The sequence below is a fragment of the Toxotes jaculatrix genome, chromosome 8 (assembly GCF_017976425.1).
Source record: "Toxotes jaculatrix isolate fToxJac2 chromosome 8, fToxJac2.pri, whole genome shotgun sequence".
Classification (NCBI taxonomy): Eukaryota; Metazoa; Chordata; class Actinopteri; family Toxotidae; genus Toxotes; species Toxotes jaculatrix.
In genome coordinates this window covers 1147501-1162500 of record NC_054401.1, presented here as the reverse complement: position 1 = coordinate 1162500, position 15000 = coordinate 1147501, and the positions used below count along the sequence as shown (strand labels likewise).

General features: G+C 46.5%; 1 protein-coding gene across 1 annotated transcript in view; it reads right to left on the bottom strand.

Moving 5' to 3' along the window:
- The window catches only part of si:dkey-22o22.2 (neural-cadherin), an 89763-nt gene that overhangs the window by 22543 nt on the left and 52220 nt on the right, over positions 1-15000 (bottom strand). Inside the window, 9 exon segments of the mRNA XM_041043723.1 lie at positions 2141-2284; positions 2402-2588; positions 2676-2803; positions 3594-3843; positions 9888-10055; positions 10711-10883; positions 13246-13416; positions 13601-13769; positions 13865-14037. Of these exon segments, the coding sequence (XP_040899657.1) occupies positions 2141-2284; positions 2402-2588; positions 2676-2803; positions 3594-3843; positions 9888-10055; positions 10711-10883; positions 13246-13416; positions 13601-13769; positions 13865-14037 (1563 nt within the window).

Genomic DNA, 15000 nt, shown 5'->3' with positions numbered 1-15000 from the left:
CGATAAAAGCAGCAAGAAAATAAAAAATGTACAGAAAAGCAGGTTTTTTTTTTCAAACCTCAGGCGTCACAGGAGTTTGGTGACATATTCTGCCAAAATAAAAAGGCAGTGGTCAGACTAGGAAAGGATTTTCCAAATCATCACTCTGCAGCCACACAGACTTTATTAAACGGCGTCGCCGACACTGAATTTGCTGTGTTAAGATGCAGCACCTGTGGCCGCGGTGGCTACACATCAGAGCCGGTCACGTCTGCAGCACGGCTGCTCAGCGTGTTTAGATGAAATCTGTCTTAAGTCTCAATCAAATGACTGAAATGTGACTAAAACTAATAATAATTCCATGAAAAGTTTAATGCCGGGTATAAAAATACTTCCCATTTCAGGTCTGAAATTTACTAGTGCCCTAAAAACAATGGCACAAAACACGAAGCATCCATGGTGTTTACACTACATTTAGACAAACACTGAAACGACGTTCCAGTGATGATGAAAATCAATTTACTGCTCACCATGGACTGAAGCACTGAGCCAGAGTGAACGAGAGAGATTTCTGACGCAGTGGTTTCAGATACAGTCAGTAAAAACTAAATCACAACCCGGTGCCATCATTTGGAGGTCAAACTGAAGGTGAGTCCACCTCAGACGATGCTAATGATCCCACTTTGTAAAGGAAATATCTGAGCACAAAGAACAGGAAGCAGGACGTTGGTCTGTTTACTCTGAATGATGTTTACAACAAACAGTTTGGGTCATAATTTAACTGTTTGTGTTTGTAACTCTGCCACCAGCTTGATGAGCCGTAGGACGTCTCTGTGAGTCCTCAGTCTTTTACTGCTGAGCACAATCACATCTTTTACTCTCCCTCCACCGGAGAGACTGAAACACTCAGTGCTCTCAGTTTTTATTTTTCAGTTTGTTAGTGAAGCTGAGCTGTTTCTTGTTTCTATTTTTAATAAGTACAGTAAATGGTTCGATTCGGGAACCCGATCAAGCTACGAGACAAAGTCTGGAGAAACGAGACCACGGAGACGAGCGGCGCGAAGTTTGGTGGGATCTCCTGAGGGAATCAGAACGAATCTGAAGCAAGAAAACGAAGCAGTGTCAGACTGTGTGAATGTGGGAGGCAGAAAAAATAGAGGTTAAAGATTAAAAAAGGAAAATAAATAATCAGACGTCACCCTCCGTTCTGAGTAAAGAAAACCCCCGAGGCTTCGACTCGACGCCAGCGGCTGTCATTAAGAAAGAGAGAGAGAGCGACAGAGAGAGGCTGCTTTTGTTGTTGTTTTCTGACTTATTTTTCTTTTTTTGCCTCCTGCTGCTTATTGGTTTAGAGCAGAGGAGGAAGAGGAAAGAGGGACAAACACAAACAAAGAGACAAACATCAAAACTGTCAACCTCAAGGGAGCAGCAGCATTCGCTAACGAGCTCTGACAGCAAGAGAAGGAGAGAGGAGGAGAGGAAGAGAGGAGAGGAGGAGAGTGGACAGGGGAGGAGAGAAGAAGGAAGAGAAACAGAGCAGAGGAAGAAGAGAAGAGGAGGAGAGGAAACAAGGAGAGAAGTGGAGACTTTTAAATCATGTCATTACATCCATCCAGTTCCAGCTCTGTCGCCCAGTTTAAAAAACCAGACAAACCCAATCATTAATGTCGAGGAGAGGAGGAGAGGAGAGGAGGAGAGGAGAGGAGAGGAGGATAGAAAGTTAAGAAAATAACAGAAGATAAAGGGAGAAAAGTGTCAGAGCAGAAGAAAATTAAATTTTATAAATCACTTTTTCAGCTGCTCAAAGATCAGCATGATTACAGTAACCACAGATCAGCAGAGAGAAAAAACCAGGACAGAAACAGTTTGTGTATCATCCATTGAAAACTGGACCTCTATCATCTCACTCTGTCTGATGTTTGATCCAACTCTACGCTGACCCTGCACCGCAGGACCTGCCCCGGATCTGAGGAGCTAACACCCTGAACCCGCCTCTCTCTGGCTGCCCAAAGCAAAGAAGGAAAGATGAGAGAAAAAAGGCCAGAACATGAAAACAGAGCAACACAACATCCACATGTGCACCATGAAGAAAACACATCTGCAGAGAAACTGAAAACTGCTGCACCAGGACAGACAGAAGTCCTTCCACAGTCTCACTCACCTTCGTCCTCGTCGTTGGCGGTGACGGTGATGAGGATGAAGCCGACCTCCTTGTCTTCCTCCACGCTCACCTCGTACACCGACTGGGCGAACGCCGGGGCGTTGTCGTTGACGTCGGTGATGAAGATCCTGACGTACGCCGTGTCTGATTGAATGACACAGAGTTTATGGAACAAATCAAAAATTCATCTAAACAAAGGAAAAGCTCATACCATCACTGACGTGCACTCACAGTTTGCGTGTGTCTGTGTGTGTGTGTTACCTGTGTTGGGTTGTCCCTGCTGGCCGGGTCGGGCCGACTCGGAGCCGTCCTGTGACTGCACCTCGATCAGGTACGAGGCTTTCTGCTCACGGTCGAAGGAGGCTCGAGTGACGATGATGCCGCTGCGCGAGTTGATGCTGAAGAACTGAGAGTCTCCGCTCTCGTCCTTCAGGATCACGTAGTGGATCTGGAGAGGAGAGGAGAAGGAGAAGAACAGGTTAGAGGAGAAGAAGAGGAAGTTAACACTCAGGTAACAGGTGTAGGAGTTTCTCACCATCCCGTGCAGACCAGAGTCCAGGTCTGTGGCCGACACCTGAGCCACCGATGTGCCGATCTCTGCTCCTTCGGGAACTGTGGCCTCGTAGGTGGACGACAAGAAGAAGGGGACGTTGTCGTTCACGTCTGAGGGCGAAGGAAAGAAAGAAAGAAGAAATGAAAATCATCTTATTTTTTCTAAATTTATCTTGTTGTTTTGCTGTTGTAGGATCTGGCAGGAGAACACATACAGTCTGTCATGTCCATGAAAGCTGATTAAACTGGATTAAAAACTGACAGACAGAGAAAAGGCGAGAAAGAAGGGAAAAGCAGGCAAGACATAAACAAAGAGGGAAAGAAAGAAAAGCAAGAAAGACAGAAAAAAGTTTGTGCTTTCTGCAACATTTACACCAGTAAAGGAGATTAAAAAATAAAGATCAGCTACAAAGAAGAAACAGACAAAAGCAGAGAGAGGAAGAGTCTGAGGCGTCCATCATAACGTGGAGTTGGACCGTGGCTCGCTTTGCTAATGAAAACTGAGTTATTAGTGAGGAATTATCCTCCAAACACCCTGAAGAGTCCACAAAGCAGCTTGTCAGCTCACTTTCAAGCTCCGCTAAGCCAATTACAGCGTCCGATGTGGGTTTGTTCAAAGCCAATCAAAGTCAGGAAGTGTTTTCTCCTCTTTCCCCCTCTCCACCCGCCTACACAAGCTGATGGGGAAATGACTCACTGGCCTCTTTAAAACACAGATTCTGATATGGTGCCAAGAAGAGCCCTTATTGCCCTTCAGGTAGCACGTTGGTGTTTGCGAGTCTTGTTCTGCGTGTCCAGTGTTTCCCGCAGGTGTCACAGGTGAATATCCTTCACTCTCAAGATGTAAATCTTAAACAGACCCTCACAAAGAGAGAAGTAAAAGAGCCTTCCCCCGTCTCACCTGTCACATTGATGTAGACGGTGGTGAAGGAGGCGAGCGGCACGGCAGCGACGTTCTGCACTCGCACCCTGAGCGTGAAGAAGCGAGTCGTCTCGTAGTCGAGGTTCTCGGCCACCAGGATGGACGCCGAGCCGTCCGCCCGGTTCGGTTTGATGTAGAACCGCACCGGCATGTTGGTCTCTGGAACCTGACCCTCCTCCAGGTTGTAGGTCACCCGGGGGTCACCGAGCGGAGATGTCGCTTTGATGGTCTGATGGGAGAGAGAGGTGGAGGGAGACAGTGTTGAGGGTGGCATCATTAATTATTCTAAAAATACACATATATGGTTTTCTAATCATCAGACACTTTGTCCTGAGCCTGAATGTGGTCTGGGTTTGAAAAACTGGCTGTGGATTGATGAATATTTCATTTAGGATTCAAGTATATAAATAAGATCTGACTCGAACTTTGAGACAATTACTTCCACGTTTCATTATAATCCATCAAAGAATCAAGCCAGAGACAAGTCTGTGCTGCTGGTTCATTTTCAAAACAGTCTGGCTTCAACAGTTTCCAGATCCATAAACCATAACACAAAAAATGACACCCTAAAATACACAACTACATTTATGAGAATCCATCGTTTCAAGTACCAAAGCTGCAGCTCAGTCCTTCTATGGACAAGAATCAGTTTCCAGGACTTTCTACCGCCTAAAATGGTTTCAGTTTCTGCTTCGCTGATGTTTTTCACTGTGTGAATCTGTTAGAAAATATGTGTTTGGATCTGTGCATGTGTGAATGTACTTGTACATCTATCTTTGTGATTGCCAAAAAAAAGCATAGACCTTACAGACTGAGGACATTTTGAATGGTCTTCAAAGACCTGGTCTTGTGTGTTGTCCTGACCTGTACATCCACCAGCAGCAGAGCTTTTAAGACTCATGTTATTCTCTTGGCAGTAGATTAAGCTGACCTTTGAGACAGAGTGTGTGTGTGTTTACGTGTGTGCACATGTGTGTATGTGTCAGATAGCTTTTAAGGCTCTTGTCCTCCCTGACCACACACACTCCCAGCAGCCAGGGAATGACTGTGCTGACAAATCTCTCAGGGGGGGCAACTGTTGTGGTGATGGCTAAGATGCCCCGTTCAATGAATTGTACATACTGGACAATATTTTTGTATAGCTAATTTCTTGAGTACAGTTATTTTGGTTCTACGATGAAACACTTTCACTGTGGCCATCAACAGATACACTGCCATCATTTCCACCTCTGACAGTGAACAAAGACAACAATCCCACAACACTTTATTTTAGGTGCAGCTTGTTTCAATGAATGAAATCAATGTTGGCATAACCTACTATTTACTCTATATACAGCCATCATCACAGTAACCATGGCAATACACCTAAGAAAATGATGCCATATTAAAAATCAAATCAAATTATACTAAAATCAAATCATCACAGAGCATATTCAGTACATACAGTGATATTCAGCTGCCAATGTCCAATCTAATGACAATGACGTCCAGGCTGCTGATTGGACAATGATGTTCAGACTTGGAACGGCAAAATAAACTCGTGTTTATTTATGTTTTTCGTGCGCATGCGCATAGGAGAGCTCTTGGGAGCTTATATTGATGAACATATTGATTTTAGTGATTCATTCATCTTCAAAGATTGAAGAGATTTTAAAATTAAATTAAAACCTCTGCGATGATTTGTCACAGTAACATTTATTGTCTGGATCTCTTACCTTTCCCAGGTGTAAGACCTGACACACTGCTGCTTCATCCGCTTGTTCGCGTGATGTTCTCTGTCATCCACACTCGTCTTTCATATTAACTTCCCTCGTGGCTTAATTTACACATCACGGCACGTTTATGTGCGAAATTTGATGCATGAGGGAGAAAGAGAGTGAATTCTGCTGCTTCATAACATCCAGCTCTACACAAACACTGAATAAATGAAGTGTCGCTCTCATTTAATTCCTGTGAGCTTCCATACAAACTGTTTCCTGGATATATGCAAAGATTTATCCATGAATAAAACTGATGATAACAATAACACAACGCAGACGCGAGCTGCACACGACCTGCACAGATCAGGACATGGTCGGAGGCAGAGGGAAACTGTTCACCCTCCAGCAGCTCCGTTTCCACCGGAGCTAACGTGTTTTCCTCACAGTGACACGGGGAAACGCTGAGTGAGAAACCCTGTCCGCCACTTCCAACACCGAAACCCTCTCAGCCCGCTCCCTGCCAGTGACCAGAGCAGCTCCAACACCCGCCTCTCTCTCATGCTTTCACTGGCCTCGTAGCATGTTAGGAGGCCGACACACACCGACGTAAGCACAGAGGAATACCATGGCTCACCAACACTGAAGGTCAAAGTAAGACAGCAAAAGATTTTCAGAGGGAACGTGTTTCCATGACTTAATTATTTCTCCATTTTCAGATTAAAATTGTGATTGATATATGTTGACATTTCATTTAAAACTTAATTAAAAGTGATTTCAATCTAAACGCCGAGGCTCAGCGGCAGCCGTCCGGTCTCCAGGTGAGGAGTGGTGTCAGGACACGCTGGGCCTCCTCAGGCAGCGGAGCACGGATGTGCCTCGCAGCGGGCCGAGGCAGCAGAGCGTACGGAATCAGCGCTAATGACAAATCATCTCATTAGACATCAGAGCAGTGCGCTGGATCTAAGCTGATCAGCGTCTGCCATCTTCTCCCACACAGATTAACGCCTGTGGACATACCGCAGCAGATCGCTCTCAGCTGGTGCTCAGAGTGATTCAGCAGCTGGAACACAGACCGTGCTGTCGGCTTCGGATGCTAACAGCTACCGGTCGGAGGGAGGGGAGGGGGGGGGGGGTCATTAAGGTCTGAAACGGGAGGAGTGGTTTTGCATTGAAGCTTTTCATTCTGACAGCATGTTTCTTTAAAAAAAACAGACAAGACAACAACAAGACAACTCCCCAAATAACCAGCAATGACTAAACGTGTCTGACATTGTCTATATAAATATATTAAAATATTTTTAAACACTAAAAACCAGATGGATTCTGTTTTCTGTCAACGTCACACAGAACAGGAGGAAGTCAGCTGATGATGAGACTATTAGAACATGGAAGCAGGAGATGACTACAGCTTATTGATATGACACACACACACACACACACACACACACACACACACACACACACACACACACACACTCTCTCTCTCTCTCTCTCTCTCTCTCTCTCTCTCTCTCACACACACACACACACACACACACACTCTCTCTCTCTCTCTCTCACACACACACACACACACACACACACACTCTCTCTCTCTCTCTCTCACACACACACACACACACACACACACACTCTCTCTCTCTCTCTCTCTCTCTCTCTCTCTCTCTCTCTCTCACACACACACACACACACACACACACACAGCTCCCACCTCCGCAGCGCCTCCCTCCCTCCACCTTGTTAACAATGCAATTAAACAGACCTTATTAACGCTGCTAAATTTAAAACAACAGTTCCTCCTCAGTACAATTAACACAGCGGAGAGGACGAAGGAGGAGGAGGAGGAGGAGGAGGAAGGAGGGAGGGAGGGAGGAGGGAGGAGACATCTCAGCCTTCTGAATGATTTGTATGTTGACAGTTTAGGGAAATGTTACATGTTCATGCACAGCAACCCAGAATCATTTCCTCCTTTCAGTCTCCAACTGGACTCAAACTGAAGTGTAATAAAATCACCGGAGTGAAGACATGAAGAAAGAATAAGAGAGAGATGGATGATGGGAATAAAAGAGCAATGTGAAAGAAAAAACGGACCTTGACCATGTCTGATAGAAGTAACATGCTTTCAGAAACGATGGTTATCTCTGATCGAAGGATAAGGATCGTATGACTGATGTTTCTTATTGTCGATAAATCCCATGAAACAGATTCAATACTTTGAAAACTCTTCCCACCAACAGCTTCAGTCTGATCTGAAGAAAAATAAACGATGCACTTTATCCATTTTTATTATTATTCACCAAATTCATCAGTGATTTTCACCTGTGTCTCTTTAACTGGTGAAACTCATACTGATAAACTGAAAGACGTCCCCCCCCCCCCCCCCCCCCCCCCCCATCATACAGCCTCTGTCAGTTTAAACACAGTAATTAAGCGTCTGTTTCTCTGTGATGATGAGACTCCACTGTGACGCTCCGACAGCAGGTGTAATTATCTCTCTCTCATCAATCACCTCTGACAGGGGGAGCTGTGGGTGGGACAACCTCCAATCACCGCCGCCATCACCATCATCATCCTCACCATCACCATCATCATCCTCACCACCACCATCATCATCCTCACCACCACCATCATCATCCTCACCGCCGCCATCACCATCATCATCCTCACCACCATCATCATCCTCACCACCGCCATCATCACCGCCGCCATCACCATCATCATCCTCACCATCACCATCATCATCCTCACCACCACCATCATCATCCTCACCGCCGCCATCACCATCATCATCCTCACCACCACCATCATCATCCTCACCGCCGCCATCACCATCATCATCCTCACCATCACCATCATCATCCTCACCACTGCCATCACCATCATCATCCTCACCACCATCATCATCCTCACCACCGCCATCATCACCGCCGCCATCACCATCATCATCCTCACCATCACCATCATCATCCTCACCACCACCATCATCATCCTCACCGCCGCCATCACCATCATCATCCTCACCATCACCATCATCATCCTCACCACTGCCATCACCATCATCATCCTCACCATCACCATCATCATCCTCACCACTGCCATCATCACCGCCGCCATCACCATCATCATCCTCACCATCACCATCATCATCCTCACCACCACCATCATCATCCTCACCGCCGCCATCACCATCATCATCCTCACCACCACCACCATCATCCTCACCACCATCATCATCCTCACCGCCGCCATCACCATCATCATCCTCACCATCACCATCATCATCCTCACCACCATCATCATCCTCACCACCATCATCATCCTCACCGCCGCCATCACCATCATCATCCTCACCATCACCATCATCATCCTCACCGCCGCCATCACCATCATCATCCTCACCATCACCATCATCATCCTCACCACCATCATCATCCTCACCGCCGCCATCACCATCATCATCCTCACCATCATCATCCTCACCGCCACCACCACCATCATCATCCTCACCACCACCATCATCATCCTCACCGCCGCCATCACCATCATCATCCTCACCATCACCATCATCATCCTCACCACCATCATCATCCTCACCGCCGCCATCACCATCATCATCCTCACCACCACCACCATCATCATCCTCACCATCATCATCCTCACCGCCGCCATCACCATCATCATCCTCACCATCACCATCATCATCCTCACCACCGCCATCACCATCATCATCCTCACCACCGCCATCACCATCATCATCCTCACCACCGCCATCACCATCATCATCCTCACCACCGCCATCACCATCATCATCCTCACCACCGCCATCACCATCATCATCCTCACCATCACCATCACCATCATCATCCTCACCATCATCATCCTCACCACCATCATCATCCTCACCACCGCCATCACCACCATTTTCAGTCTTTTCAGCAATAATACAGCACAGGTTCACACACGTAAACACACACAAGCTTACACAGGATTACACACACACAAACACACGCACACACACACACACACACGCCCTACAACTGTTTGAAAGCTGACTAACCTCCATGAAATCGAGCAGCTGGAGGGTAAAAACTCCTCCACCTTCTAAACCAGCAGCTTAGGAAAAGAGAGCAAATTAGGATGGAGGGATCAAAAGAAAAAAAATCACCAGAGGTATACAAGCAAATGCTGTGTGTGTGTGTGTGTCTGTGTGTGTGTGTGTGTGTGTTGGCTGGAGTCAGTCAGGTGAGGCAGACTCGGGTGGAGGGATTGTTGTTTGCTCGGCAGAAAATGTTTGGAAGCGCTCTGAAAAACGTGCTGACACCGAGAGAGACAGAAAGAGGGAAGGAGGGATGGAGGAAGAGGAGAGAGGGCTGAAGAAGAGGAAAGAGAGAACGAGCGTTTCTCGGGGCCTCAGGGTGCTCAGCACAGATGTGAAGGAGGATGGAAACGAATCAGAGCCATTTCACTGCTGCAGGAGGAGGAGGACTGGTCCACGTCACATGATGCCTTTTCACATCTCAGAGATCAAACATATGAAATGAGTCAGTGCAGAGCTCAGCGTCCTGTCACTCACCACTATCTTGGCGTCTCGGACCGTGTTTTCTGGGACGGTGACCCAGTACTCGGGCTGCTCCCACTGTGGCGGCTGGTTGTGGACGTTGGTGATGATGACCGTCAGCTCCACGGAGCTGCTGCGGTTCCCTCCGTCTGATGCCACGATCTGCTGGTTGATCCTGGACGTCTGCAGGGGCACGCACAGGGAACGACAGTGTGATTTAACCAGCTGAGAAAATAGCTCTGGGTTCATTATTATCGCTGGGTGTCAGGTTCTGGTTGAGAGAGAATATTTGTCCTTACAGTTCGCCAGCAAAACCTAAAGGTCTGGTTTTCATTTCATCAGCTTTTTATCATCAGAGTCCAAAATAAATAAATATCAGAGCAGAAAAAAAAAGAAAATGTTAAAGTGTTGATCTTTTGGTTTGTTCATAACAATGAATAAAGAAAAGGGGCAGGGTGGGGGGCTGGGGGGAGAGGGGGGGGGTAAATCTGCCTTTGCTGAATTATTGACTGAAGTGTCATTTAAAAGATCAGTGGCAGTGAGAGGCAGAGAAGAAGAACAGAGAGGAGATGACAGTCACAGAAGAAGAACAGTCAGACGAGTTTCTGTTTGACTTTGTACAAAGACACACACACACACAATCATGACAATCATTGAACTTGTAAGGCAACAGTTTGTGTGATGCAACTTTTATTCTTCTCACAGTCTTTGACCTCATGACCCTGCTGACTGTCATCATCCATCGCCTGCGACGGAGTGCACGCAGGGGGACATTTTAGGGCAGTGAAATTATCATTTTTGGAAAAGTGTGGACATGTTTAGGAAATCAGTTTCTCACCTGTGAGATGGGGTGGTTGACATAAATCCAGCCAGTACTGGGGTTGATGTGCAGGTATGCCGGCTTCTGATTGGACAGTGAGTACGTGATGGCTGCGTTGCTCCCCTGGTCGTCATCGTGTGCCGCCGCTCGCAGGAAACTAGTTCCTACTGGAGTGTCCTCTCGCAGGAAATCTGAGAGCGAGGAGAGACGGTCAGACAAGGGATGAAATACTGCTGCTACTCTGGTACTACTGCTGGTACTGCTGGTACTGGTACTGCTAACGTAACTCAATCTATATTTAAATGGCACCTTTCCAACAAATCCATCCTGTCACATGACGCGTCCCTATCACGTGACAGCGTCCACACTCATCGTGTCTGAAGCATGAACACTGAGTTTCATGAAATCTGACTGAACACAGTACGACATCATGTTCTGTGATGGTAAGCAGATATTATAATGATGGTAACACAGCGCTGTGTTGTGTCAGCAGCGTGTCACCTCATTTTGTCGTTTCTGGGTCTCACTCTGCAAAGTCAACAGATGCGTTTTTAAATTTATGAATATAACCTCCAATCCTGCTGACTGTGATGTGTGTCAGCGCTGATCAGACGACAAAAACAAGCCGCGGAGAGGAGGCCCGCCGCTGCGTTCCCGTCTGGAATACTGCATTTCAAGCATTATGTCAATAATAATGTCCTTTTGACATTTGTGGGTCTCCACGGATACATTTCATCTGAATAATAACAACACAACGCGTCAGATCTCGCTGAGTCTAATGTGTGTCACAGAGAAACAACCAAAACAACCAGGAGAGGCAAACACAGGATTCGCCTGCCTCCCGTGGTTTTCATCTACAAAGGAGACGGCTTGGAAATTGGATGATTTTTCTTTTTTCCTTTCTTTCTTTTGTTGATGTAATAAAAGCTGAGTTTTAAAATCACTGTTTTCTTAACGAGCTTTTATTAAACTGACCAAACAACCACAGGAGGAAAATGATGCCTCACAACTTTTAATAAAGATGATTCTGAAAAAAATGTAACATGCTGCTAAAATGCAACCAGCCGTGTTTACAGGGTCCATTTCAGTTAAAGACGTGGGCCTTTCATCATAGTGCCCTCATTAATTATATAACAGCTTCCAACAGCAGATATGCAAACCCTGACCACATCTTACACACTCAGAATCAGTTTCAAGTCTGGAAAACATCCAGATCCGCCACCATAACAGGGAATGTAAAGTGAACTGGTTTTGTTGGGATAGTTCAGAGATTTGACACCATTTCTGGAACAGCTGCTCTGTTTTTTCCACCAATAACAGCACCGTCAGCGGCACAGTCGTCCAATCACATGCAGCAAGGGTTCATGTTCATGTCCTGTGATCTGTGAAAACGGAGCCTGTCCAGATCTGATTCACCCACAGTGCCAACAGACAACAGCATCAGAGTGAAGTTAGCAATAAATTAAAGAAACTTTCAACTGAATTTGATTCTAATATCGATTCGAAGAGAAACAACAAGCAAACAGGGGCTGTTTCCACATCACGCCCTCTGTTTGTGCAGGAAACCCCCCAAAACACACACACACACACACACACAGACACACACACACACACACACACACACAGACACACACACACAGACACAGACACACACAGACACACACACACACACACACACACACACACAGACACACACACACACACACACACACACACACACACACAGACACACAGACACACACACAGACACACACACACAGACACACACACACACACACACACACACACACACACACACACACACAGACACACACACACACAGACACAGACACACACACACACACACACACACACAGACACACACACACACAGACACACACACACACACACACAGACACACACACACACAGACACACACACACACACACACACACACACACACACAGACACACACACACACACACACACACACACACACACACACACAGACACACACACACACAGACACACACACACACACACACAGTGGTAAATGAATGCCTGTCCCAGAAACATTTCAATCTGCCTGTTAATAGTTAATGAGCCACTCTGCGTGTTCCTCTAATCTGACGAGGAGAACTTCTGACACGACGCTTATCAAAACACATATTTGCGCACGTAGTAAACAAACACGGACTCACTGGAGCCAGCGGAGAATATTTCATCAGCAGTAAGTGCTTTCCAGGATTACAAGGATACAGATGGACACATGAACAGGTTCCTCACCTGTGGCTTCCTGTGAAACACACAGCGGATCTCGTGTTGTACAGTAAGAGTGCACGGAGGGAACGACACCTTTTAACCCTCAGTGTGTCACCGCCTCGTTTCACACTGTCAGATGCACAAGAGCCAGACAATTTCCACACAGAAGAACCAACAGTATCTGTAGCAGCAGATACATTAGAACCAGTGACAGTAGAACCTGCAGTGACAGTAGAACCTGCAGTGACAGTAGAACCTGCAGTGACAGTAGAACCTGCAGTGGTAGGACATGTAGCAGTAACAGAAACTCACACTGGTAGCGGCTGTTTTCGAATTTGGGGTCGTTGTCGTTCCGGTCGGTGATGAGCACCGTGATCTGACAGATGCCGATGAGCGGCTCCTCGGCCTGATCTGTGGCCGTCACCGACAGCGTGAACTCCCTCTGGCGTTCCCGGTCGAAACTCACCGCCGTGGTGATCACACCTGACAAACACACAGGGGCAGCGTTACCACGGTTACACCTGGTACACATTTTCTAACACATCAGAATTTTAAGCTGCGAACTCAACATGAACTTCCCTCTGTTTGTTTTGTTCTCGGTGTAATGTGATATCAGCGTCCACCCTTTGAAAATGGCACACAGCATTAATGTTACTGTGGAACTTACCTGTGTCAGGATCAATGTCAAACCCCGATGAGACGCCGTCTCTGTGCATGATGCCGTATTTGACCTCTCCATTGACCCCCATGTCGGCGTCTCGGGCCTGGACGCGCAGGACAAACGTCCCCGGTGGCTGGTTCTCCAGGACGGCAGCGTTCAGACTGTAGTTCTGACACTGGGACAGTTGGAGAAACATTCAGTCCTTGATCCAAACTAAACCGAACGGGACATGAGGAAGAGGCAGACATAATATCTCAATAGTTCAGTCACCTCCTGGAAGACCGGTTTGTTGTTGTTGATGTCATTGATTCCCACGATGACCTGGGTGGAGCTGCTGAGCGGGTAGGGTCCACCGGAGGCGTTGTCATCCGTGGCGGTGATGTTGAGGACGTACTGAGGTCCCCTCAGCCTGGGAGGCGGACTTCGCCGCAGCTTGATGATGCCTACAAAAACAAGGTGTTCAGACTGTTAGACAACACGAGACGCACGGTGAAGCAGACCGAGGATCGTCTTAGTGTCAGCCTGCACCTCTTTTTACCTTTTCCCAACCGGGCAGATAATTCTGATTATACACAACAACAAACGTGTAAATACAACAATATTTCACTGAGCTCTAATTTCGGTCTGTCAGACTCATGCTTTCAGTTTTCTGCAAATTTTAAAAGAAAAAAATCAACATTTCTCTAAAGGAGTAAACAAGTTTAAATGACTTTCATGTTCACAGGCGTCCAAAAGTTGTTTCCTGCTGCCAGAGGACACTGTTCACTTTACAGCAAACAGACTCCGCTCTGAACGCTTCGAGAGAGAAAAGGAGGGAAAACACCCGAGAGCTGCTGATCATGTGGAGGCCCTGGAAGTCATGAGCTCACTGGGCTGGTGGGATTTGGTGGTTAAGGATAAGAAATTACAGACTTTATTTATTATTTTATTCTTTTCGGTGTAGTACCAGTATTATGGAAAGAATGATAACTAACGTCATAATATTGTATTTGGCTGGAGATTTTGATGAAATAAATGTTGTTGCTGTCCACACCACCACCACGCTGCGTCACACACATCAGCCTGCAGAAACCCCACATTATTCCAACTCAGGCCTAAAACAAATGTCATATTTTTCTGCACAAACAATCACTTTCACATTAACATAACAGAGCAGCAGAGCAAACAAACAAACAAACAAATAAGCAGCTTTGGTAGCAACATGAATAGAGACACGGAGGCTGGGAGGGAGCGAACACATCTACATGAAAATACTTCACAACGCTTTGAAGTGACAAAGCAGAACAGCCAAGCAAGCCAAAGGCCATCTGCTGTGTGTGTGTGTGTGTCTGTGTGTGTGTGTGTGTCTTAATATATCATTTATGTGCAAATGTTCATGTTTATATCTGTGCATGGACGCATGTGTG